The 27,878-nt window shown below is 38.7% G+C and overlaps 1 protein-coding gene across 2 annotated transcripts; it reads left to right on the top strand.

The window, feature by feature from the left end:
* The first annotated feature begins 643 nt into the window (after positions 1-643).
* PUM3 (pumilio RNA binding family member 3) lies at positions 644-26,239 on the top strand. Of its 2 annotated transcripts, none has more exons than XM_059873712.1 (18): positions 644-766; positions 1,065-1,171; positions 3,006-3,188; positions 4,858-4,993; positions 5,751-5,826; positions 6,535-6,628; positions 6,839-6,905; positions 7,453-7,627; positions 9,263-9,366; positions 9,865-9,943; positions 11,629-11,727; positions 12,800-12,853; positions 14,388-14,468; positions 16,387-16,529; positions 17,201-17,423; positions 18,472-18,559; positions 20,416-20,506; positions 25,987-26,239. In XM_059873712.1, the coding sequence occupies exons 2-18, from the start codon at positions 1,075-1,077 to the stop codon at positions 26,114-26,116; spliced, it is 1,920 nt and encodes a 639-aa protein (XP_059729695.1). In that variant the 5' UTR covers positions 644-766; positions 1,065-1,074; the 3' UTR covers positions 26,117-26,239. The 2 variants fall into 2 exon arrangements, with proteins under 2 accessions (XP_059729695.1, XP_059729696.1); XM_059873713.1 differs by having other exon boundaries at positions 729-798.
* The last annotated feature ends 1,639 nt before the right edge of the window (positions 26,240-27,878 follow it).

Here is a 27,878-nt window from a genome sequence, read left to right on the forward strand (position 1 = left end):
GGGAACGGCCTGAAGTTGTGTCAGGGGAGGTTTAGGTTGTACAGCAGGAAAAGATTCTTCCCCCAGAGGGTGGCTGGGCACTGGTGCAGGGTCCTGAAGGCAGTGGTGACAGTACCAAGCTTGATGGAGGCATTTAAGAAGGTATTTGGACAATGCTCTTAGATACATGGTGTGATTCGGGGAGGGGGTATCTGTGGTATCTGCAGCACCAGGAATTGGACTTGATGATACTTTTGGGTCCCTTCCAACTCAGCACATTCTATGACACTGTGAACAGAATTCTCTCTCCACCTTTCCTCCTAAGGGATGCTCCAGTCCCTCAGACACCTCTCTTGCTCTCCGTGGGACCCGTTCCAGGAGCTCCATGTCTCTCGTGTCCTGAGGAGCCGAGAACTGGACACAGCACTCCAGGGCTGAGTACAGCTGCAGGATCACATCCTTGGACCGGCTGGGAATACAGTTCCTAATGCCCCCAGGGATACCACTGGCCACAAGGGCACACTACTGGCTCACAGGGGCTTGCCGCCCGGCAGGTCCCGCTCCCCAGGGCCGCAGCCCGGCGGCTGTCCCGACGCCCCTCCCTGCCTATCCCGGCCTGTCCCCGCCCCGCAGCCGGGAGGTGCCACGCGCGCGGCGGCACGGGAGCGCCCCGGCGCGCTGTACGGCACGGCGGCGCGGCACTGTCGCGCGGCAGCAGCGCGGCGGCCAATGGGGAGCGGCGCTCTGGACACGCAGCCGGCAGGCGCGGGCGGGCCGCACGTGTGCGGTGAGAGCGGCGGGCCCGGGAGCCGCGGGCCGGTCGGGATAGCGGGGACCGCGGGAGGGTCGGGGCTGGGCGGCCGGGACAGAGGAGACCGCGGGAGGGCCGGGGCTGGGCGGCCGGGACAACGGAGACCGCGGGAGGGCCGGGCCGAGCCTGCCTGCCTGTGCGCGGCCTCTGGTACCCCACCGTCCACTGGGAGGGTTTGACTTCGCCGTGGGTGTTAAGCAGCAGGCGCAGGCTGTCTTTCCCTCACGGAGAAGCCGCGGCGGTCTAATATTGTTGTCTCTTGCTCCGTTTGCAGTGTTGCTGCGATGGAGAACAAGGGTAAAAAGAAGTTCGTGGGGAAGAGTGGAAAAGGACCTCGTGGAAAAGCGCCGCATGGGAAAAGGAGATTTAAAAAAGATAATGGTAAGAAGGTGAAGGGTCGTCAGTAGGAGCCCTGACTTAATGGTTATGGTTGTGTTCTGGCATGCTTTTTTTCTCTCTTGGTAAGTTCATGTTTTGAAACTATTAGTTTGGCAGATGATCAACGAGAAGTGGCTGTTTTTTGCTAGGACTTCAGTAAGACTTTAACAGTGTTCTCTTTCCTTTGAGATCCTCACAGAGGTGCTGATGAATTAAGGGCTGCAAGAGCAGTTGGTGAGGTGGATTGAAAACTGGCTGAACGACCAGAGACTGGTATGCTTTTTGGAGACCACTGTTTAGCAGTGGACCCCAGGAGTGAGTACAAGGTTGAGTTTAGTTCAACAGCTTCATGGAAGACCTGGATGATGGGGCAAAGTGCAGCATCTTCAGATTTACACGTGACACAGAACTGCAAGGAGCGTTAGATGCACCAGAGGGTCATGCTGCCCTCCAGGGGGATGTCAGCAGGTCGGATGAATGGGATGGCAGAAACCTGGTGAAGTTCCTCAAGGGGCAATGGGCAAAGTCCTGCAGCTTGAAGAGAACAGCTCCAACATGCACTGGAAAATACTGGGGAAAGCCCAGGGGCTCCAGGTGGTCGGAGTTGGACATGAACCAGCAGTGTGCTCTGGTGGCTAGCTGCATCCTGGGCTGCATTAGGAGGAGTGCTGTCAGCAGTTTGAGGGCTGTGAACCTTGCCCTCTCCTCAGCCCTGGTGAGGATTCACCTGAAGTGCTGTGGTCCAGCTCTGGCTCTTCAGTGCAACAGAGATACAGACGACATGCTGGAGAGAGCCTAGTGAAGGGCTGCAAAGATGATGCGGGGACCAGGGCATCTGTTCTGGTGGGAAAGGATGAGACACCTGGGATAGTTCAGCCTGTCCCAGAGAGACGACAAGGCTGAGGGGGATCTGCTCAATGTGTACAGGTGTCTGAAGAGAAGCTTCAAAGACAGAGCCAGATGTTTTCCAGTAGTGCCCAGTGACAGGACCAGAGAACAGTGGCTATAAACTAAAACACAGGAGATTCCTTCTCAGTATCAGGAAGACCTTTTTACTCTGGGAGTGACTGCATATGGGCACAGGTTGCCCCTGGAGATGGTGGAGTTTACCAGATTTAGGTCAGTCAGACACCACCCAGACATGGTCTTGGACAACTGGTTTTGAGCAGGAGGGTTGGACCAGATGACTTCAAGAGGTGCCTCCCAGCCACAGCCATTCTTTAACTCTGTCTTGTATTCAAAACTGTACTGACTCTGAGCCACTAATTTGCTGAAATGCATTAAACAGTTTGCATTGCAAGCACTTCATCTCTGTTTGATTCACCTAAACTATTCTCAGTTAAAAATTGAAGTTGATAACCTTTTGATTCTAGACTTTGCGTTCCTACATTAAGACAAAATTGTCTGAGAGGTGAAGCTAGATGGAAACCTGCTATGGGTTAGGATTGAGAAGATGCCTTTCACTGCTGCCTCTGAACAGATGATGTTGAAACAGCTCTGATCATGAGCTATGAAAAGAGTGGGAATTTGGGGATTGATGACGTAGATGTTTGGAATGGTGAAATTGTTAATATGGAATAATCCTTTTTATGCCTGAGCTATTACACTGCTGCCCAGAAGATAATGCCTGGGCAGAACTTCCCTAGAGAAAACATACACACTCAAAGGCTGCAGTGAAAACACCAGCTTTGAGAAGCACATAAGAATTTTTGTTAAATACAGAATTGTTATTAGAAGGTAGTTTAATTCTTTTTACTGTAATTTAATTTTTTTTTTTTATTTTGAAGCAACAGTAGCTATGTGATGGCATTTTAATTTCTTTTGTGTTGGTTAATAGATTCAGGTCTACCAAAGAAAGTCTTTAACAAAGGAGATGAGGAAGAAAAGCCTAAATTCATTTCCAAGAAGTTCGTTAAAGGACAGTTAAGACCTGGAAAAGCTACTGTCAAACAATTCAAGAATAAACAGCAACCAGAAAAGTTTGCAAAGAAGAGAAAGTGCCAGGATGGTGAAGAGGGAGGTGAGCAGATTTTTAAGCCTGGATATCAAGGGTAACCAGGTTTTGGAAAACACATTGTTACCGAGATTTTCCTCTTTCTGTCTGCCTTTCCAAATTGGCTGAATAACTCCAGGTTTATTTCCTGTTTTGTCTTTGCTGTGGGAAAAATTACTTCACTTGACTAAGCTTGAGGCTTAGTCAAGCCATGAAAATCAACGCTTTGGAGTTTTCTTGGAAGTCAAAAGTAAAGAGACAGTAGCAAATTTTAAAATTGTGATGCCATCCTAAAGCTCTGTTTATTTTAGTGGCAGCATTAGTGGTCAGCTAGAAACTGGCAATTGTTACACTTGATTTGCAAACACAGAGCTTTTCATAGTATGTTTTGGACTGTTCTAAAAGTACTTGCTGTAAGCTTTGGAACAGAAATTCATGAAACAAAGTTGATTATTCTTTACATTATTTCCTTTCTGTGGTCCAGACTATCTAGTCACATCCTCTAAGATTAAAAAAAAAAAGCATAATGGGTGTTAACACTGCTTTTATGTTGTACAGCTTTTTTTCTTTCTGGTGTTTATGCAAAAAGCTTAAATAGTTGTTTGGTTTTATCATGTTTAAATGGATTTCTTTTTCAAATTAATTCCTTCTGCTTGAGAGCTTCATCTTGTCCCATCCTCTTCCCTTAAGTAAAGCTCCTCTGGGGCAGTTAATCAGTGTTATAAAATGAGAAGTGTGTTCTTAGATGAGGGGTTCTGAAGTTCTGCAGAAATACGTCATTTATTTGAAGCACAGTAGACTGTGTCGAGTATTTTATTATTGCTGTTCTTGCATGTTTTGAATATGCACTAGATGCCTGAAAATCTAATAACAATGTTTTTATTAGGCTGCTTTTAAAAAAAGGAAACCCACAGTAAACCTTTAAATATTATTCATAAGAGTAAATTAAAGACTCTGTATTGCACTGCTCTCAAAGCATTACAAGTTTTTCTTGTCACTGTTGCTTTAGGAGTGGGATATAAAAATCAATAATATGCTTTGTAAAAAGGAAAACACAGGTTTTTGAATGCGTCAAACAGTTAAGAACATGCTGCTAAATACCAATGAACAGTGCTTTAAGCGATACAAATTTTGGGTGGTGTCTTTAACGCATAATTTGCGGCCCTTTTATAATATTATTTTGCCCCAGTTCATTGTGTGGTAGTGTACAAGGGTTGTATAGTAAAATACCAAGCTTAAGGAATTTGCTTGAGTAAAAAGATTAGGCATGTAAAAAGGGTTTAACTTTTTTTCTTGTATAGAGTTTTCAGATATGTATCTTTGAGTTAGGGTTCTCCTTTTGGGAGAGGGGAAAGGAGTGCATGAATTACAAGTAAACTAAAATGGGAGAATTATTGGGGCAGCCATAGCTGCTAAGTACATCTTCAGTCAATTCAGTCAAAGCTATTAAGGGATTTGTGATGCATCCTGTGACAGTTTTGAGGAAAATTAATTGTTTGCCTTGTTCCCCCAGTAGTCTAGATTACTAGCTTAGCATACTTATTCAAGATTTATGGCTGGTTGGGTAACTGCAGGCAAAAGTCCTGAATTGTTAGTAATTCAAGTCATTGAACTGCCACAGTTTAGACTGGTAAAGAATTCTATTGCTGCTCTTTTATTTATTGACTGTAGAAAATATATTTATTTTTTTCCTAAGGGTCAGATTCTAAGAAGCCAAATTGGAATGACTTCAAAAAGAAAAGGAAAGAGTTAAAGCAAACCAGACAAATTAATGATAAAAGTAATTATGACATAATTGTAAAATCTAAACAAATATGGGAAGGCATGAGAAGGTAATGACTTTTTTTCTTCCACTCTGTTGACTTCTAGTCATAAATTACCAGAATACCGTTTTTCTCATCTTGTGTAATTATATAAAACTGTATTTCCAAACTGAATCTCCTGAGTGAGCAGTAACATTGCATGCAATTTTTTAGGTAGATCAAACAGAGTATTGACCTATGGTCCTAGGAATATCTGGATTGAACTTGTATTTTAGGCTAAAATTCATAAATTTGTGAGTAATTGCTTAAGAAATTGCATTTTTTTGGCTTTTTCAGCCCTGAAATACAGAGCATGCACAGATTCAGCCTGATCCTGCAGTGGGATTACTGCTTGAGTTTTATGTGAAGGTTCATTGTTTCTGTCTGAGGGTGTAATTGTAGAACTGGTGCCCCATGTCAGCAAGTAAAAGATTATTTTGCTTGTTCTGAGTGTTTGTGCTTTGCATGCTTACAGATTTTTGGACCTGTAAGCAACTCTGATTGCAAATTTGAGTTTATGTTTCAAAAAATACTTTTGAAATTTTTACTCAAAAAAAAAGAATTAAGTTAAAGTGTGGAATTCTGGTTTGATTTCCACAAACTGAAACAACTTAATCACATCTCTGTACACGGTTAATGATAGACAGTATAAATTCGGATTGGCAGAGGCCAATCTGGTTCTATTTGTACTGTCTTGCTTCTTAATTTATAGATATAAGTGAATCATACTACAAAAAAAGCTGCTTCCTCAGTTAGAATTGTTTTACTAGATTTTTTTTGCTTCTAGAAAGAAATGCAATAAGGAGAAACGAGAAAAGCTGATGAATGACCTACAGAAGCTTCTTCATGGGAAAATTAAAAAGGTAAGAAAATAGTAATGGCCTAGTGCACAAATTCACAAATTCTTCTTTAACAAATGGTGAAACTTTGAGTAAAAAAAATAAAAACAGGGCTGAGAGACTGCATTTGGCACCTGCATTTCAGGACAGTAGTCCTGGGATGCTTTGTCTGTGAGCTTGCTGTTGTAAAAGGCTGCCAAGTAGGTTTAGTATTGTGAAATTTGATGTTAGCTGGGGTTCAGGAGCTCAAGAGGTTTGATTAGTCACAATTGTTGCTTTGCAGTTTTCTAGGCAAGTTAGTGTCTTCATGCTTAATCATACTAGACAGTCTTTCTGCTTTATTCTTGAAGTGTATCAATTTTCAGTGAGGAGCATGTTGAGCTTTTCATATTCTGTGCTGAAGTGGAACTGTTTCATCATACTTACTCTGAAATTATGAAGAAGAGGAACAAAATGGAGATACCATTTAATGGTTTTATTTCAATATGGAAAACCTTAATGCTTGTTCTTAATTGTCAGCAGCTGTTGTCTGTATTTTCTTTGATAGAGTACTTGTGAAGGGGCAAAAATCATTTATTCTTGGTTTGTAATAAGCAGGTAACTGCTTTTCTAATTTTATAATTGGCATTACATGTGGGATGAAACTATACCAGAGAGCACATACATTAAAGTAATTATGGTGCATACTGCCTTTTGAATGGCCTAGAGTAACAAAATATCTCTGTCCTTAAGCTGGCATTTGCGCACGATTCAACCCGGGTGATCCAGTGCTTTATTCAGTATGGTAATGAGAAGCAGAGGCAAGAGACATTTGAAGAATTGAAAGGTACTTTCATTTCTCTTACATGCTTCTGTATTGTGGTTAGAAAAGATTTTAACAAACCATGTTGTTTTCTCTTGAATATTTTTACCTTTTTTTCTGCACTGATGCATCATTTTTAGTGAACTCTTCATACTTATTTAAATAATGACTTATCATTTAATGGAGTTAATGTAGTGAAAAATAAGCCATCTGAATGTTTCTCCCTTCTTCTAGATAGCTTAATAGAATTGAGCAAGTCAAAATATTCCAGAAATATTGTGAAGAAGTTTCTTATGTATGGGTGAGTATCAAGTGAATTTGCTTATCAGAGTTTTTTCATTTCCAGTGTGAATGCTGGTTCTTAATCTGTAGTGGATCAACCATGAATAAAAAGTATGTCTCTGTCAACATCTTTCCAATATTATGGAGTAAAGACAGGGGGCTGCTAACAGTATTTTTCCTTTTGCAAGAAATAAAGCTAATGCTGTACATGTCAAGGAAAACATGACCAAAAAAAAAGGTTAAATTTATTGTCAAAGTTGATCTTTGCTGTATGTAAAACACTGGCTTTTAAAAATTTTCTTCGCTAAGCATTTCAGTATGGCATTTGTTATTCTCTAGAATTTATTCACCGTTTCCTTTCCCTTGAAATGCCTTACAATTTTCCCACATTCCTGGCTTTCTTTACCTATTTTCCCAGTGCTATAAGGCTGATTCAGATTCATAAAGTTCATGGTTTCTGTGATAAAACTTACTACCTAAATGTGTTTCTAAAAATAAGACTATCAATAGGTAAGCTTATCTCTAGAAGTTTTAACTATTGCTATTTGTATTTCCCTGTAAAACAGGACAAAAGCACAAGTTGCAGAAATAATAAAAAGTTTTAAAGGCCATGTGAAAAAAATGCTCCGTCATGCCGAAGCATCTGCTGTGGTGGAATATGCATATAATGACAAAGCCATTCTGGAGCAGAGAAATATGCTGACAGAAGAGCTATATGGGAACACTTTCCAGGTTTACAAGGTAGTATTTCAGTACTTTGTAGTTTAGGACAGTTTAGCCCATAAGATGTTGTGTTAGTAATGTCCTAATGTCCTATCTTACCTACTATTTCTTTTGATAATATTTTTTTCTGTCAGCTGTCTAAAGGTAGTCTAGTTTAGCATGTTTAAATGTAATGATTACTTGCACATTTCTAGTTTAGATGAAATTGTTGTGGGTTGTTTTAGTTTGAGCTATGTAAAATATGCTATGTACATGTATGAGCTTGCTTTGCTCATCAAAGACAGTTTGTTCTTATGTAGTTTCAGTTCTCATAGTGCCTAGGCTGGTATCATCCTTGCTGAAGTAAGACTTAGGCATAATTCTTCATTAATACTGTAGATGACTCTTGTGTCAGAACTATCTTATGTCTTGTGAAAACTGAGTGTGGGCAGAATGGGCCAGTATCAACATACAGTATTCCATTTAGACTTAATTTTTTTCTTTGTTTTCTTTTCGCGTGGAGACTGTAGGACTTGAGTTCAAACGCCACTGAAATCTAGGTCTATGGTGGATGCTCACCAGGCAGTTGGAACCTTCTTAAAAACTACAACCTCCATTCTTTTGGATTCTGTTTTTTATTTTTGATGACTTGTAAAGTTGGTATCCATTAGGGTTAGAAATTTGCTACAAAGTCTTGCTAAAACAGAACTGTTTTACACAGTTACTAACTCCACTCTAATGATTTTTTCACATGTTCCCTTATACCCAAGATTTCTGTTAAAATCATCTTAAGAAATTAAAAGCTCATTTCTGAACCTGTATTTTCTTAATAGGTTATTTTAAGTTTTAGTTAGGCACTTTGCAGTACTGAGTGGTAGAGAGGCATGTTGTTGTGATTATGGGCTGTAATTTGTACTGAGAGTCAAAGAGCCCATGAAATGAAGGGCACTGTTAGCTTCCATCATTCTGGTATTTTTGGCATAACTGCTTTAAGTAGCCATACATTGTGGTGCAAAACTGAGATTCGGCACAATGTACGTTTATAAAAAATTGCAGTGTAGTATTGATAAAGTAGCAGGGATGGTTTAAAAACTATTTCTTCTTATTGTCTATCGAGTCAGACTTTTCTTCTCACAGCAGGTTATTTTAAAAGAGTTAGCAGTGTAATTCTTTTGTTCACATACCAGGAAGTACTTCTGTGTGTAAGATATATGGTATATATTCCCCCTCTCTGCTGTTCCTGGGCTGGAATTTCCTGGGCCTTTGTTAGCTTCTCAGTTCATTAACTTGTGTACCCACTGATGTGTGCCTAAAGCAGGGTTTCTGCTTAGTTCAGGAGCACTTTAACACAGTGCCAGTTTTATGTATTTTGCCTTCTGTCTGCCATGAAGAGCTGATGTAATTGGCAAGAAGCAGCTCAGGCTGTAAAAGTGGTTTTGTTTGCCAAAGAGGAATATTTAATTTCTGGAAACTGAAGTTTCCAGCTTCGGACATACTCAGAAAAGGTAGCTTTTTTATTTTTAAAATTGTAAATATTTTTAGTGTTGCAGAAAATTCATTCTGTTTTTGATATTCCTGACCTTTGATTGAAAAAGGTCTAAGCATTGTAATTTTCTATGAGCTCTGATTCTTACTGGTACGATTAAATGTCTGATTGTGCTGCATTAATTTCAGACACAGGCTACCCCAACGCTGGATAAAGTGCTAGAAGCTCAGCCTGAAAAGAGAGAGGCCATCTTGGATGAAATGAAGCAGATTCTTACACCAATGGCACAAAAGTAAGGACAAAATCAGCTGAATGTGTGACAGTCTAGCACAAATCAGTTTGTTTCTGACATACAACTAGTATATTTGTAAGTTCAGATGACAGTGATACTGATACTCTTTCAAGCTGTAATGTTGCTGTGCTGAATAGTCTATGGTTTTGTCCCAGGTGTCATAATGAGTATCTTCCCTTAATTCTGAACTCCCCTTCTATGAGTTAAAGCGTCCTCTATCCCAGTCAGACAATTGGTAGAAATGTTGCACTACGATATATTTCCATAATGCATTATTAGATATGCTTCTCCAGTGAAGAAGATACGTTCTATAATTTGTAAATTTTGTTAGAATCTTCCACATACTGTAAATGTTGAACATCTGAATCCAAAATGATTGTGTGTTTTTTGCTCACCATGCTGCCTAACTTTTTAAAATACTAATGAGGCATTGCTAACATAATTTAAAATGATTGTTTGTGGGGAGCTTGTTGCTTATTTTCATCTGTCCAAATACAGAGAGGCAGTGATAAAGCACTCACTGGTACATAAGGTGTTTTTGGACTTCTTCACTTACGCTCTTCAGAAACAAAGATCTGTAAGTATCTTTATTTTGCTTTTTGTCTTCTTTTGCCTTTTTGTGGAATGCTTTTTATCTTCTTGTGAAAATGTTGTAAGTTAACTAGACAAAAATACACATCTTTCATTAATAGAGTTCTACACATCTGGTGATTCTGGATAGATGATGGGAGAGTAGTGTTGTATGGAGATTTATAGCTACAGTGAACTTTTGCAAGTGTTTGTGATACTTGAATTTTTTTGAAAAAGTGAGATGACTTTGATGCTAAATGACCCTTCTCAGTAGCTGGAGAATGTAATTAAAGTGAGGACCATTGCTTGCAGTAGTTTAGCTTTCCAATGTGTAGTTTCTTAACAACTTGTAGTGGTTGTCCAAAAATCTCTTGACCAAAATACAATGAAATTGGCCCTTCTCTCAGCAGCCAAAACTTAGTTTGCTATATCTGTATTAAATTGCAGGTTTAAGATTATGTCAGACATTCTTATATTTAGGCCTAAATCTGTCTGTGTGATATGACATGGTTTAAGCTCTGGTATCCTGTTTGACTTTACCTGTCTTCAAGGTCTGTCTGTCAGCCTGACCTTGGTTCTGCAGCTCAGAACCATCTCACTTCAAGTCAGGCAGAGCCTTCTAAACTTGCTGTCTCTTGCTTCTTTCTGCCACACTGGACTCCTTGAGTACTTCTTTGTTACTGTTAATAAACCCAAAGCTAAGGGTAGGGAAGTGGACTATTTGGGGCCTATTCTGAGTCCAAATCTTCAGAACCCAGAGCATTTCTGTGCATGGTTTTATGTAATGCTATGTCAGAGAATGCTTTTGTATTCACAAGCTCGCATGAATCAGGGGAATAAGGTCGTATCTCCTTGCTTGGCTTTCTGTGCAAATGTGCTAGTATATGGACATGCTCTTTGGGGTTTAGAAACCCCTTCTGCAGATCTGTTCCTGCCTGTGCTTAGAGGTAGTGACATCAATTGTGTTGTGACTGAGCAGTTTGTAAATAAGTGGTAAAATGCTTGGAGCTTTTGGCTGGAGAGCAAGAAGAACTAGGGATAGAAAGAGGCATTGGTGGGAGCTGCACTTTGAGGAAATCTATTGGATAGTAACAGAAGTAGTATCTAGTAACCCAAGAGGGTGTAATTTGATTTGATTTTATTTTTTTCTTTGGCTGATGGTATTGTCAGATAGCTTCAGAAAACTTCATTCCTTTGATACGAAGACAAAACTTCTGACTATGTCTTGTAATACCTGATTTATAACATAAGCTGCTGCTTAAATAACTTTAGTTCTTACTTTCTGGCTCATATTCTGTATGTATGAATATGTATCAGCTTCAAAGATTTATTCCTGAATTAATGGTTGTCTTTTTCTCTAATTTCTGTCTCAGTTCTGATCACCCTTTCTTGAATTTTTTGTAATAGGACAGCTGACAAGCTTCAATACAGTTGTGATTTCATGGTATGATTATGATGAATAGTGTAATATTAAAGAGAGAAAGCTTGTGTCATTTGCAGTCTTTTGGACTCCTGTTGGGGGAGGTCAGGGAAATGGGAGTTTTTCTGTAGAGGCAGTGATGGAGTGTAGAGCAGTACCATGTGGGCAGACAAAATAATTCTTCTTGCTCATCTGCCTTGAGTTCCTCAAGCCTTTTCTTTGATCTTTTTGCTTTCTTTGATCTTTTTCCTTTATCACCTTTTCTTCCCCAGGAAATGATAGAAGCTATCAGAGAGGCTGTCATCTACCTGGCACACACTCACGATGGAGCCCGAGTAGCAATGCACTGCTTATGGCATGGCACTCCCAAGGTAATGTTTGGTTTCCCTCTACTTAGTTCTCTCTGACTGCCCATATGGGACCTTCTGCTTGCATTTTAAAGCAATTAACAATTTGAGAGCAAGGTTAAAAACTGACCCGTCTTTATCTATTGGCAAACTTAAGCAGTGCTTTTTTGTGAATCAAATGCTTTCATTAGAACTTTTATAGCAGAAGCATCTCCTTTTATTTTTAGCAGAGGTTTTGGCAGTGACACATGGAGTAATTTTTCCACTATAAGGTTATTGGCATTTCATTTATCCCATGGATTTCTTAATATAAGTGAAACTGACAGTAGGAAGAGTACAGTAAAGAAGTCATAATGCGAAACCATGTTTGGCTTTAGAATGCCAGGACTTGCAAAATGTTACAGGAAATGGATTTTAGTTTCATCAGCTGATACAATGTCCAGAACATCTTTTGGTTTAATACATGTCATCACATCTTGGAAATACTGTAATGCCTCCTATGTTTTTCTATATTAAAAAAATAAAAAAGATGGCTTATTAAAATAGTCCACTTTTTAAAGAATGCAGAAAAAAATTAAGTTCGTAGGATCTAGGCGTAGTAATGGATCCAAAGAAGACTGAGCAGTGATTCCAAGAGCCAAAAATACAGGTAGGGAACTTTCTGGCAAAATATTCTTGCTCGTAATAGGGGTTTAAACCAAGTTAGAGTTTTAAGTTCTATTGAATATGTTTCTTTCCAAATGAAGAGATGAAATGCATTCTTATTTAATTAATGGACAAAATATGAGTGAACATATGTGATAGTTTGGGGTTTTTTGCTTGTTGTGGTTTTTTCCATGGTTTTTTTACATATCCCATTGGTGATCTGGACTTGTAAATATACCACAGGATCTCTCTGGGATCAGGTCACAATTGAGGTTTAACTTTCCATGGTGGTTCTGGGTGTAAAGTAATAGAATATTTGTGAGTCTTTAGTAGTTGCCTTTGCCTTAGAAAGCAGATTGAAGATTATCTTTTTGAAAGGTGTAAATAGTTTAGTTACTCAGAATCACTGGTATTCTAGGCTCATTTGAGTTTCCTCTTTTCTTTTGGATAGGACAGAAAAGTCATTGTAAAAACTATGAAGACGTATGTTGAAAAAATAGCAACGGTGAGTGTTCATTAACCATTTATTTCATAGTCTCTGAAACTAGTGATTTGATAGAGGCTAGCTTGAATGTTCTTTGGTACTCGGAATAATTTTGAGATCTTAATAAAACCAGTCTTGAAATAGCTGTATAAACTAATTGAACTGTATGGAATATTTTTAGACATGCCAAGAATCTTCATTTTGAGCACTACATGTAGTGCTATGCTTCATTGTGGCTGAGTTCATTATTATTCCTCAGTTTTCTTTCTACTTTTTATTTTGTTGATCCAGACTTTGTGTTGCATCTTCATGCAGTTCATTGGTTAATTCTCCTTGGTTGTGAGTAAAGCAGCCTGTATAAAGAGGAGGAATTAAAATCAAGATATGCTGCAGATGTCATTGAAAAGGCTCTCTAAACATGTGTATTTCTTAGAAGATGCTCAATATTTTTTTCAAGTCAGGAAGATTCAAAATACATTGGAATACAATGGAAGAAGTCAGTTTTCTTTTTTAATGAATAACGTGTTTGGAGTCTGCAGCACCAGCAGAGTAACAATTGAAACCAGATTTCATGGAGTTGGGCAAAACTGTAGCTGTAAAAAAGAGCTTTTTAAACTTCTGTTTCTGGTTGCTCTGGGTTTTTTTATTTGCTAATAGTTATTGTGATCTCAGTCAGTGGCCTTCAAGCATTTTGATCACATCCTGGGCATGTATCCCCAAAATATATATTTATGTATAAATCACATGCCTTTACTACTCCAGTAGTGCACATTATAATAGAAAATTTGAAAGAATGAGATAAAAATAACCAGAGCCTATTTTTATTTTTTATTAATGGTTCCAAAAATATTTTCTGTCTGCACCACAATGATTGTCTTGTGCAACCCACTTTGAGGGCCATTGGACTAGGTAATCTTTCTCTCCATAATTTTCCACTAGAATAAATGAATTGTTTCATTTTATAAATTATATATTATATGGAAATATGAGACAGTGGGTAAATAATAACTGACACAATACTGGAGCACAGAAGATCTAGCTTCACTTCGATGTAGAGCCTCACTGACATACAAGTGAATTGGTTGTGGCCTTTATGAGTGTACTGGAGACTTGATCTCCAGCAGTGCAATAAAGACTGTATGGCTCATTGCAGAGATATGATCTCCAAAAACATTGTATGTGACTTAGTTCACTTGCAAGCAAATCAACAATAGAAATAAAGTCTGTATGTAATGTTGCTGTAGGGAAAATACTATGATTTCAAATGTTGATAATACAGTAGGATCAGATTAATAGCTTGAACGTGGTAAAACAGTATACCCACTTGAAATGGAAGATATACCTTTGTTTTAACAGCATATTTCTTTTAACAAGCCTTGCTTTTGGAGAGAAACCTAAATGTTTCACTTCTCTCATTCTGTGACAGTAGTCAGAATTTGCTTTTGCTTCATGTTGAATTATGTTTGAGACAAACCCTTTGAAATCCTGATTCTAAATCAGTTAGTATATTCATGAAAAATGACTGCGTGTGGTTTCTGATGTCTCATCTTTGCAGGGTGAATTTTCTCATCTGGTCTTGCTGGCAGCATTTGATTGCATTGATGACACTAAACTTGTGAAGCAGTTAATTATATCAGTAAGTAATTTAATTTCTCCTAAAATAGTATATTAAATAGTATCAATGTGTTTATCAGTGTATAGGAGGATGAAAGTAGGAATCCATCTGCTTTTTTGCTTTTTTAAACTATTTAAATGCTTCCTATCTTTTCTGTGTCATTATATTTATGTATCATGATTAGTTTTTTCTTTTCCTAGCAGACTGTAGCATTTCAGACATAATTTTAATTATTTATTTGAATTAATTTTTAAGCTAGGTTCAGTGCTTGCTGAAATTTTCCCTTTTAATACACATTCATTCTGGGTAAGGGGTGACTGGAGTCTCTTTAAAGTCAATGTCTTTTATCATAGAAGTTTGAGCTCTACTAATATTTCTAGAGATGAAATCGGTGGAAAACTTCAGAATGATAATGGTACCTTATTGATTTTACAAGCAAAACTATTTGCATACTCTCAGCAGAGAAATTCACATTGATGTACATGTTGTAATCTGCTTCCAGTAGTACTCATGCTACAGCTGTAAGGGCTGGTGGTTTAGGGGAAGTGGCAGGGAGATAAAGATGAGGCAAATCTTCTGTGTGTGGAAAATGAATATGAGGAGAAAGTGGTTCTGATGAAGCTTGTTTTGCAAAGTAGGAACAATTCTTCCCTTGTGTAACTTTGTGTAGGGTGTAGTTGGGATTTTGTACCCTGTCATAGTGATTTGGCCCTTAGACTGTGCCTCTCTAATGGGTCTGGAGTGATTACAGCATCTTTGTGTGGAGCTGGATTTTGTTACTCAAGGATTTCAGCTGTGATTGCAGCTGGGTTTGGTTCCCAGAGCCAGGTCTGAAATATAACAACTTCTGGGAAAGGTCTAAGGAAGTATAGTTCTGAGCTGTCCTAGTATGAGATATTTGACCTATTCCTGTAGTGTGTAAAAGCACTCTGCTTTCTGGAGAGTTTATTAGTTCAGATACTGTGTCTCTAGCTGAGCTTCCAAGATGTCATTCAGTGACAGAATCATCTGAGATCAAGAATTAATGCATTATCAAAGGTAGTGGAATGTTTACTGTTTGGTCATCCTACAACATCAATCTAGACAGAAAATGGAGAACACGATGTGGCCTTTGCACATACACATCGGCCCATCAGCGTTTATGTGTGGTCAAGAATGAAGAAAGGATGGCAGGAAGAAGAAAAAAAAAAATCTTAGGATCAAAACCAGCTCTTCAGATAGTCAGTGAAAACTAGTAGCAGATGATGAGGTGGGGGCATCTGAAAATCAAGCATTGAAGCATATTCTGTAGAGGAAACCAATCTTTAAAATTATTTCAAAGAGCAGTTAGACTTCAGAGATACCTTATGGAGATTATCATTCTGTCCATAAAAAAATTTAGCTTTAGGAAGATAAAAAAACTTGAGAGGGAGAAAAAGCAAGGAGGTTTTTGTAGGTTTTTTGTGGTTTGGGGGTTTTTTGGGGGGGGGGGGTTGTGGGTTTTTGGGGTTTTTTTGGGTGTTTTTATTGGTTTGGAATTTTTTTTGGTAGTATTGCAAAATTCATCGTTTGTCTGGGTTGGCAGTATGGCTGAGAATTAGTAGGTAAAGGAGGGTTTTAAGCTCTTTAAATCCTCTGAAAGAAAGTCTCTTCTTATCATCATCTCTCAGGTCCACAGAATCTTAATCCTGGACCAAAGTCTGTCTGTGGTGCGCTCAACTTTCATATGTGATTGGAATTGTACACTGAGCGCCTGGCATGTGTAAGGATTCAGGCAGATTTCAGCACAAAATCCCTCTCTTTCATGAGGACTCCAAAAAGATGGAGACATTACCAACAAGAGATAGCATGTCTCTGTCATTTAGAGTTTCTCCTGGTACTTTTTGACAGTTCCAATATTGATAGTGACCAAGAGCTGTTATTTCATTAATGTTTTCTTGTGGTTTGTTTACTCCCACAGGAAATAAAAGCTTCTTTGCCTGATATAATAAACAACAAATATGGAAAGAAGGTCTTGTTGTACTTGCTAAGTCCTAGAGATCCTGCACATTTTGTTCCAGAAATCATCACACTTCTGCAACAGGGAGATGGAAATGCCTATAGGTAACTCAGATGTGAAGGTTACATGGTTTTTCTTAGTAGTGCAGAAGAAGTCATGCAACTTTTTGTTGTTATTTAATTTCAACTTTTCTTTGTAATAAATCTAAGTAATGCAAATATATATAAATAATACATGTTTGCCCCTTTTGTAAAGGGCAGATATTGTGATATATTTTGATCGTGAGCTCATGTATCAAATTCAGTATAGAAGAAAATTTGTAATATGTATTACTGGTGCTTTGGGTAGCATTAAAAGTATATCTCAAAATCTAGCAATAAGAATGGAAATTGTTAATTTGATTTCAGTCTGGTATTGACATTGATGCTTACCAGCTTTTGAAGAAGAAGCAGTTCTAGATGACTAGCAAGCTGTGTAAAAAATACATTGCCATAATTGAGATAACAAAATGAAAAGAAATAGTAAATGTTACTTAAAAGAAGAAACTCGGAGGTTTTGAGACAGTCAGCTTTAAACACTTTTCACTCCATGCGTTCTTAAATTCTGTGTCCAACATCTGTTTAATTGTACATGAAACAGAAGGAACAGTAATGCCTGTATTTGAATCTTGCAGTGATTTAAATGTCTCAAATAGCACACACATTCTGAAATTTCTTGTTACTTGATGTGCATACAGTGCAAATCTTCTGCAGTAATGTACTGTCTCTTTCATCAGTAAGAAGAATACTGAACTCCGTCGTCATGAGCTCCTGGAAGCCATTTCCTCACCTTTGCTAGAATATTTGCAAGAACATACCCAAGAAATAGTGATAGACAAAGCCACTTTTGTCTTGGTTGCTGATATTTTAAGAACAGCTCCTGGTGACATCCAGCCTGTGCTAGATGCAATTGCTATGTTAGCAGCAGAAGAGCTGGTTCCAGGGGGCCGTGATGGACAGGTAATGTGCAGAAGACAAGATGCTGAGATCTTGCAGATCTTCTGCATTACTAAAATGAAGTTTGGTCTTGATTTCCTTTATGTAAGTCATCAGTGTACTGTGCTGATAGCACTTGCACATTAAATGTGATCCTGTTTTCTGACTTGTTGAGTTCATAGTTTATTATTAGTGCATCTGGAGAGATGGTGGCTTGAGCCAGCATTTCATATGAGTTGTAGAGCAAGGTGCTTCATGATCTTCAATCTTCAGAACTGCTTTAAATACTTAGTGGAAAGGTTGCTGACAAACATGTTACACAGTCTAATGTTATCACTGTGCAGTCAAGCACTTAGCAAAGTTTTATAGGTCATTGGACTGTTTACATTGAGAGGGACAGCATCTCTTACCTTTCAGGCATGCATATTTCCATGCAAGGAAAGATCTTAGATAAGAGCTGTTTGTCTTCAAAGTATGACCTCCTCTTCAAAGAGTTCCCCTCCCCTACTTTGTTAAACTCAGTCAGATATGTATCCATAGACTAGAAAACAAAAAAATACAATGTATGCTGTATTGAAGATAGATATCTCCAGATTTCTATAGTTGTGGTGTTTTAGGTCTGTGTTTCACATTCTTTGATAGACATTTTATGACATTTTAATGTGAACTACACATGTTTTCTGTAACTTTCTGTAAACCATAATGTAGTTGATTTTCAAGTCTGGAAATGCGAAAGGTCTAGGAGTTCTGGCAGAGACAGACCAGGAGGTTCTGTTTATTAAGAACGAAATCCTTGGAAGGGTGAATGAAATGTTGGTTGATATTGTTTATATTACTGAAAGTTAAATGTTGCAGGAAAGATGATAAGAGTTAAAATGGTCAATTTAAATGAGTAACCATTTAAAACTTACATCAAACCTGTTAATACTAGCCTAGCATAGGTCATGACTCAGTGTGATGGCAGAGTGAATAAATCAAGCAGAAGTATTTGTGGCCAGACATGTAACTGAATTTTGAACCCACATCACTAAATAATTTTGGGTTTTTTTTGGTTTGTCTATTCCCCTTAAAGCTCCACATTGCAGAACATCCAGCAGGCCATCTAGTTTTGAAATGGTTAATAGAGCAAGATGAAAAAATGAGAGAGAGTGGAAAAGAAGGTATGTTGGAAATACAGCTTTAATTTCTCCAATTGACTTCAGAGTAGTTTGCTATCTGACCTCAAATAAGATAGTTGCAGTTATTTCTTTGAGTATACTAGTATATGGAAAATGTAATGTTATTGTTTCTATCTTTTTGCTGTTGTGAGCTGCTATACAAACAGAATGCCAAGGATATGTTTGCTTTTTTTTGCAATGTGAGCAGTCTCAGTGCTTTAATGTATATTTGGGGCAGAGTTCATTTCTATGCTTAAAATGTCTTGACAGCTTTGCTAAATTACATAGTAGTTTAAGGATAATAGTAGAAACAGTGAAATCTTTCTTACAGGAGCCCCTGTTTCATTAGTGCTTGTAAGCTGGGCTGTAATCTTTACTGTGTTCATTACTGCTGCTGGGTTAATGCTTTATAACTGTTACTAAAATTATTTGTGCACAAAAATAGGACATCTTTACTAGTTTATGTTCCATAAGGCAGATATTGGGCACAGATGTTCTCATCTTAATTTAGCTTTTAAACTTATGTTATTACATAACTGTAAAATCTTCTGTGTGTATCACTCTATCCTAATGGTGATTACTTTTTCTCATACAAAAAGCTCAAAAAATGAAAGCCCGTCGTTAGCAAAGTGTTATATGGGGGAACTTCTCTGTGTAATAGTCTTTTTCTCTATGTATAATTATCAGATCTTGTTAAACTTTTTATTTCTCTTCCTCTTGCTACATTCAGGTAGCTGCTATTTCCTTTAAAAATGTTAGTTTTGTTTTAATAAGTATTTCTGAAAGTAGGCTGTTTTCCCACTTCTCAAGCAGGTCATTGAAAATGTTCAAAGGGAAACTTTTGTGAGTGTCTTTCAGAGACTTGCTGATTGGAAATGATGATTGTAATCTGGATTTATTTCTGTAAACATTGTAGAATTTCCAGTTTAATCACATGCTGTTCCCTTTGGTTTCCTCCAAAAAGTACCATTGAGAATTGCTGCTCTGAGTTTATTAAGTTGTCATTAAACCCTAACAAATTGCTATCACATGGGGAGCAAATTGTGTAAAATCTAACCTGTCTTCAGGTGAAATTAGGATATAAAGTGACAGTGAAAAATAGCTTCAGTGGTTGGAGGCTGGTGTTTGTTGGGTTTGGGTGGGGTTTCTTGCATTGTTTACTGATAAGTTTGTTCAGCAGGCTAAGTTGAAAGAGCAGTTTCCATGCAGTTTAGTTCATTAAATTCAGCTGGGGTCTTGAAGTCCCCCTAGGTTAATGTAATGAGTATGAAGTCACTTTAGGCTTTCAAAGCCTCTGAAGAAATAGAGCCCTTCAGCATCAGTACAGCTGAAAAAGATAAAGTTTTTGCATCAGTAAAGGATTAGCTCTGAAAGTTTGAATAACTTCTGTTTAAATTCTTTTCCTTCAGTTGTAGAGTTAGATGCTTAAAAATGTAGCATTTTTTTAACAGAGGTGTGTATGTATTTAGTATATTGCATACCATGATCTGTTGAACCAGAATGATTCAGTAATTCTTGCTGAGTTCTCTCTTTGGACTGGATGCCTGCTCTGATATTAATAGCCTTTTGCAACCTTTTTAAAAAACAAACAAGTTTGCATACTTTATAATAGTAAACTATTATGCAGTGCTGCTGTTGTCTAACAAATTCCATGCAGTATTTGGAAGCAGTCTAATATCTATAAAGGTCTGCATTGCATTGAACAGTCAATTATTTTGGGGGGACAGAACTTTGTGAATAATTGGGGGACTGAAAACTATTTGATTAAATCAAAACTACAGAGAACTTTTAACAGACTTCTTTGTAGAAAGATACTGCCTCATTTTTTTCTTTCCCTGCTTCTTTCTCACATTTTGCAGTTTGCTTTGGAAGAACACTGGTAGAACATGTTGGTATTGAGAATCTGAAGACCTGGGCAGAAGTAAATCGAGGTGCCATTATTCTTTGTTGGTAAGTATGGCGCATGAGTACTTCTGGTTAGATTACATTGTTACATTACATTGCATTCTTGAACAGCTGAGAGAGCTGAAATTGAAATTTCTACCAACAAAATGACATTCAGCGTGTACTGTCTTGAATGCAGCTGGCAAGTCTTGAACGAAACAGGGATTAGAAAGATTCAAATCAGAGTTTCCATAGGTTATTCTTTGAGTTTCTTCTTTTGTAGTGCTAGGAAGCAGCTCAGTATCAGAAAATCTGAAGATTAAAAACAAAATTATTTTTAAAATTGTGCCTCCCATGTCTTGTTTTACAAGCACAAAACTCTCAAAAGAGCAGTCCACAAATAGCTACATTAAAATAATTAACTTCAGAATACCTGGGTGGCAGCATACAAAAATCTGGAAATTGTTTTGTTTTGTTTGTTTTAGTAAATTATTGCTTTCTGTTGATGCCTTAATTGCAAAGCCTAAGAAGTTCTCACACTGAAGCAGGGAAGTGTTTGGAAGAGACCATACATAAGAATAAACTGTGCAAAGGCCTATGATGATCTGACTGGCTCGCAAATTTGAAGCAGTGAACCACGCAACTAGTGAAATCAAAAACACCCTACAGGGATCAGATTAAGATTAACATTTTGTTTTATCAGGAGTGAACTGCAGTGTTAATCATCGCTGCTTTCAGTTTATCGCTACCTGTCAGTATCAGGTCATAGAAACCCAAGGTTTTGTCTTATAACCTGAAGTATGTGGTCTGTGTTCTGGAACTTGTTTATCAGCCTTGCCCTTCCGGCACCTCATAAAGACTTTGACTGAACCAAAGTCAGCAAACAATTCAAACAGACAACAAGATTTTGAACATTATGTCCCTTGATCTCTTTTTTCTGCTCGACTTTTCTCTCTCCCAAAGTTATTTTAGATTCCTTGCTCTTTGCTTTCCATCTCTGCTCTTTATCATAGTTTAGAGTAGGGCTACTTCAATGTTCATGCTCTTTTGCAAGGTACATCAAAAGCCATTTTCACTTCTGTTAGCTATTCTGAGTTTAATTCTAACATTTTTTAGTCATTGTCACTTCAATCACTAGTGAGAAGAGCTGGTAGTAGAAGAGCAGTTGCGATTCAGATACAAAACCAGTTCGTACAACATCTGACTAGTCATATGTATGTGGCTGTTAAGATTGTTCAACTGCCAAAATGATAATGCTCTTTCTTTGCCTCTTATAACAGGCCTTTAGAATTCAACAAATGCTCCTAAAGTTATCTGATCCTGTGCACAGATGTTCAGTGAAGTTTTGTTAGAAAGGCTTATTCACTGGCACTATGTTAATGCTTGGATGTTTTTCCTTTAAGTCAAGGCTGAACAGATGAATTTAACATGTGATGTTGCTGGTATATGTACTAAGCTATTGGGATTGTCCAAATAAAGTTATGAAGTAAATGAATAGATTTTTTTTCCCCATATTTAACACTTTAATAACTGTTTCCGATCACTGTGACAATAGTCTTTTAATAGACATTGAAGACTTTGAGATAAAACAGGAAACTGTTAATTGATCATTAAAGAAACTGGCACAGGAGTGGTGTATTTTGTGGAAAAGTCTGTGAGGAATGGCAGTCTTTCTCCATCTCTGCTATTACTCATGTCACTACAGGTGGAGCCTTGAGAAGTGTCCTTTGTTACCAAGCGGGGGATCTTACCTCCCAGACTGGCAGTATTTCACCCATAATGAAACTTAACTGACAGGAACAAGAGAAAAAAGTATATTGTAGGACTGTTTGTTTGTGTGTTTGATGGAATTTTGTTGGTAATCTTTGGTTTATTTCACTTAAATCTAAATTCTTTCTAGAGTGAACGTCTCTTGATCACTTTTTAGGCATGATGTCCTTTTGTTTAGTCAGCTGAGAGCGCACAAACATAACCATCTCCTTTTGTTCATTTCATGTCACACTTGCTTACCTCACTATCACATAGAAATTATTCACATTTTTGTTAAACTGCATGCACTGAAGTCAAGAGACTACCTAAATTGTACAGCAGTGATTCATTTAGTCTGCTGGAAAGTAACAGCAAGGGATTTTTTTAACATAAAGTAATGGCTGAGTTTTCAAAAACCTTTTAATTTAAAAAACCCAGATACTTCTTGTCATGGTTTGATGCTGACCAAATGCCAGGAACATATGAAAGTCACTCACTCACCCTCCCCTGCCACAGCTGGGAAGAGGAGAAAAAAAAAAAATTATCAAAGGGTTCACGAGTTAAGATAAGGGCTGGGTGAGAACACTCCAAGTACAAAACAGGTTTAACTTAAAGATAGAAAGTGAGTTTATTACTAACAGAATCAGCAGAGGATAATGAGAAGTAAAATAAGCCCTTGAAAAAACCCCACTTTTTTCTTCTATACCCCCTTCTTCCTTTCCACAGACAGCACAGGGAGACAGTCCTCCCAAAACTGCTGCAGCATGGGTCACTCTTCCACTGGATGCCATCCTCCAAGGACAGGCTGCTCCAGCCTGGAAGCAGGGCCCTCTCTCTCTACCAGGTCTCCCACTGGACCACAGCCTCCTCCAGGCATCCATGCGCTCCAGCATGTCCAGCATGGGCTGTGGGTGGATCTCTGCATCCCCTGTGGATCCCAAGGGCTGCAGGGGCACAGCTGCTTCACCACGGTCTCACCACAGCTTGCAGAGGAATCTCGGCTCCAGTGCCTGGAGCACCTCCTCCCCTCCCTCTGCACTCACGTTGGTGCTGCCATGTTGTTTCCCTTACACATTCTCAGCTCCTCCTCTTCTCTGGGTAAAAAAAAACCTGTGTGTCTACTTCATTTTGAATTTTTTCTTAAATACATCATCACAGCTGTGTTACCAACATCTCTCATTAGTCCAGGTTTGGCCAGCAGCGTGTCCATCCTCAGAGTCATCCTCAGAGCCAGACATGGTGGAAGTTTCTGCAACTTCTCACTGGAGCCACTTTTGTGGCCCCCCAGCTACGAAAAACCAGACCATATAAAACCAACACGCTTCTTTTGTCATAAAGAATCTCAAATCTTCAGACAGAGATAATTTTCAGACAGTGCTAGTTCTTCGTAAAGCCGTGATTGATTTTTGTTTTGTTGCTGGCTTTCAGAAACCATCTGTCACATATGTGCAGATCTGAAACTCAGAATTACTCTGTGAGTCCATTTGAAAATTTTTGGCTATCTAGTCCTTTAAGTGTATTTGTCAGTTATAAGCAGTGCATGTGGCTTCTCAGTAACCTGGTACCCTCTGGACCTTCTCCTTTCCTTGCCCTACTTGCTTTTGATTGTAATAAGAATATATGGGGCCTGGTTCTGACTTAGTACTATCTTGAGGATCCCAAAGGTAATGAGAGGACCCTCTGCATGCTCACATGTGTATTAAGTATTGTAAGTACATGAATGGTATGGATGCTTGCCTGTTTAAATTTCTATATGTGACTTTTCTGTATATTTTTAAATTTGTAGATGATGTGTATCATCAGGATAGAACATGGATCAGAATGTACTTCACCAAATGTGAAGTGACTTCCTTTATTTCTGTAGTCTGTGGAAGTTACGTTTTACATCCACAAAATACATAGGTGCCAGCTTTCTAGACCTTGTAAGAACTTAGAGAATAGTAATTTAAAAATACCCCTCTCTGTCAGCTGTGTTGGTCTTTTGGCTGTGTTGTCAAACATGCAGATGTTCTGTATTATTAACGTTGTCTTGACATACCTGTGGTTTGAGAGCACCATCACTTGTATTGCTGTCAGAAGCTGGCATTCACTTTTAGAGATAAGTAAAATACAGTCCAGAGTGGCTTGCTACTTTGTGTGGTCCTTGTCTCTTGTGGTGAGTGAAGCGTACATACCTTTCCCTGTTAATTACTAGTGTGTTCAGAACAGCCTTTTCCAGGATTCTGGACTTCCTTGCTTTTATCAGGGGCACATGAGTCATAGAGGAGATGAGAAAATATCACCCTCAGCTGAATTCAGTTTTAAAGAAGGCCTCTTAATTAAATGGTACCGTTACAGATAAAAGTGTAACACAATTTGCTGATAAAGGTTGTTGTAAAGTCATAGTCATAGAAGTAAATCTGGTAATTAAGTAGCTGAAGATTGTGGTGTTGTCAGATGGACATCCAGTGCTTTTCTGCCTTTATTGTTGCCATCCAGCACAGGATTTGGTGCCCTAAAGGAGACAAAATTTAAATCTCATCTTAAGCTACGTTAATTCCTTTATGTCTTACTCAGTTCAGTTTGCCGTGTCTAATCATTTTGTAAAAAGTAGGTAAGAAATAAGCTTTTAGGTTGATGTAAATTTGGGAGCCTCTTGGAAGAATCCTAGGGATTGTAAGGACTTGCAGGATCATGCAGCCTGCTTCATACCATGGGTGTTACAATTTGTTTCTAGTCTTAGTTTATTTTTATGTTAGACTTGTAGTTCTGATCTTGTTTCCACAAACTGTCTGTAAAAGGCACTTTCCTAGCCAGTGTTCACTTACAACTTTGAAGTAGCAAATTAGGTATGTCATTAACTCAGCAGATCTTGTACTTCAGTCCAAAAACATGTCACTGTTAACTGAAGAAAGGAAAAAGGACAGGTACTACTAAGCAGATAGTATTTTACAGCTTATGTTTTTGATTTTACAGCTTATTAATTTCTTTGTTTCTGAGGAAGAGAATTTATCTGGGAAATTTGATTTGGTTTCCAAAAGTATTATCTAAAAGGAGAACAGAACTGATAAAGCTTCATCGTTCTTCACTAACTGCAGCCATGAAAGTATAATAGTGAGGGTGTTTGGTGTATATTAGATGTACTTCACTGCATCCAGTTTTAGGACGTGCAGTAAAGAAAGGCACCAACAACTGGAGTGAATTCAATGGAGGGCGACTGGCATAGACTTGGGCTGGGTCCCTTGGCTTGGAAGGAGAGGCTGTGGGGCCAAGTTTGTTTCAGCTGGAAAAAGGGGCAGCTGGGCTCCTGAGAGCATGTCTGGCACCAGCGGATGGATGAAGAGCTGCTCCTTTCACAGCAATGTACGAGTAGAGAGCAGGAGGCAGTGGCACAAGCTTAAACACAAGAGGCTTAGGCTGGAGATAAGGGAAGGCCTTTTCCCCATGAGGATGGTGCAGCCCCAGCAGTGGGGCTGGGGCCCAGGGAGTTCTGGAAGTCGCCAGCCTGGCAGGTTTGAAGCCCGGGCTGGGTGAAACCCGGAACAACCAGTTCTGACTCAGTATTTGAACGTGCAGTGAATAGGGGTCAGCAGTTTCTTTCAGACTGATTTATCCTCTGTTGGCTGTGTTCTGACTTGATGTTTGATATTTTATGGAATGTTCTACATCTTTTTTATAGTATATATAGTCAGATGATAGCATCTGGCTTGAACTATACTCTTCTTAAATAGTTATTGTTTCCCGTCATGGACCACTTCTTTCTCTATAACCTGCATGCTGACCTTTGATATCCTTCATTTTTTTCCTATGTCTTGCAGCCTTCTCCGAAGCACTGATGAAAATGTGGCAAGCACAGTCAAAAAAGGACTTATAAAGCTCATCCCAAAGCTGAAGCAGAATAAAAATGTAAAAGGAATAGAAGCCTTACTGGAGAAATTGACTTCCTAATGTAAATGAACCTAAAATAATTATTTACATCAATGCAGTCAACTGAGATTTGGTAAGATTTTATACCATGGTTGTTTTAAGAAGCAGTGTATGCATTTGTATATTAAATAATTTCTAAAGCAACTTGTCATTGTACTCAGTCTGTTTTGCATGATAGAACATTGTCCTGAGAAATTAAAATCTCGAGATTTAAGGGCTAATGGAAACTTCTGGACATGTAATCAGGGTGTTCAGTCTTTCCTGATAACTTAAACAAAAATATTGTAAGTGTTGTTAAAATTTGCATATATGGTGTCATGGTTACCATAGAAACACAAGCATCTGTTCTGGACATACTGTGTTTGGGCAACTGTTTTTGTTTTAATCCTCTTCCCTCCTGGTTTCCTTAAAAAAAAAAAAAACAACAAACCCAGATCAACCAGGAAGACTGCTTAAGTCCCATTCTTACCATGTGATGGAGGCTATCCTCCCTACGAACTAACAAAAATAGAATGAAAACAGTGTCTCTGACTTTTTTCAGAGAAAGTCCTGAAGGAACAGCTGACTGTTCCAATGGACCACAGTTTGGTTTCACTCAAGACTTCTAACTACAGTCTTTTAAGCCCTAATAAATCCAAGGCATTTGGAGGGTTTTTTTGTGGTAAGGGGGGAGGGGTGAATCCACTTCCACATGATACCAAATTGGTATCCTTTTGATTTTTCCTGTACCTTATTTTGTTTAAGAAAAGGGAAGCATATATTTTATTTTGTCTGTTTAGGAAAAAAATACAAATTTCCTTCATAAGGCATTCAAAGAACACCCACCCGGCTGGTGCTGAAGGCTGTGCTGATAGACTAATCCAAGCAGAGAACCAGACTGATTAAATCTCCAGCTGTAGGAGTCACTCTTTACTGTTGCTTAGCTTGACAAGATGTGGCTCCATTAGTAATAGCAGATACTTAGGCATTGCTTCTGCTAAGATAATAGCTTCCTCAACATGAAGTACAATACAGCTATCAGTGGTTGGTTGCCAGTGGTTAAGTAAATGGTTTAAGTTCCCATGTTTTACATACTTGAAATCAGTCTCCTAAACTACTGTGTTTACTGTCATCATGGTCCACCACTAGTCCTGCACTCCACTGGGAACTGCAGTGCTCAGCACACATCACAACCAGATTACCCAGTGTTAGACTCAGAATGCATAGCATGAGGTAGAATACTCTGGTTCTCTAGGGAGCACCTGTATGGCCCTGATGTTACTGGATGCAATCAAACCATCAGATTCATGTAAGCAGACATTCTTACATGGCTGTTTGCTATCCAGTTTATCAGCACCTTCTCTAGCTATGACTTAATTTCATTGCTCCCATGTGTCTGTGCCAGGTTCTAAACATTAGATTATTGCCCTCAGTAGCCTTAAAATTGAGAGGGGGATTTTTTTGCCCTCCCTGTTTTGTTCTGCCACTAACTGGAGCTACAAAGTTGATCAAGGAATTGGAGCATCTCTCCAATGGAGAAAGGCTGGGGAAACTGGGCCTGCTCAGCCTTGAAGTGACTTGAGTAAAGACCTCATCAGTGCCTGTAAGTGTCCAGAGGGAGGGTGCGAGGAGGATGGATCCAGGCTCTTCTTGATGCTGAGCAATAGGACAAGAGGCAAAGGGCGGAAACTGATGCATAGAAGTTCCACCAGAACATGAGGAAGAGGTTTTTTGTCCAGCGGAACAGGTTGCTCAGAGAGGATGTGGAGTTTCCTTTCACTGGGGATATTCCAGAACTCTGGAC

The sequence above is a fragment of the Haemorhous mexicanus genome, chromosome Z (genome assembly GCF_027477595.1).
Source record: "Haemorhous mexicanus isolate bHaeMex1 chromosome Z, bHaeMex1.pri, whole genome shotgun sequence".
Lineage (NCBI taxonomy): Eukaryota > Metazoa > Chordata > Aves > Passeriformes > Fringillidae > Haemorhous > Haemorhous mexicanus.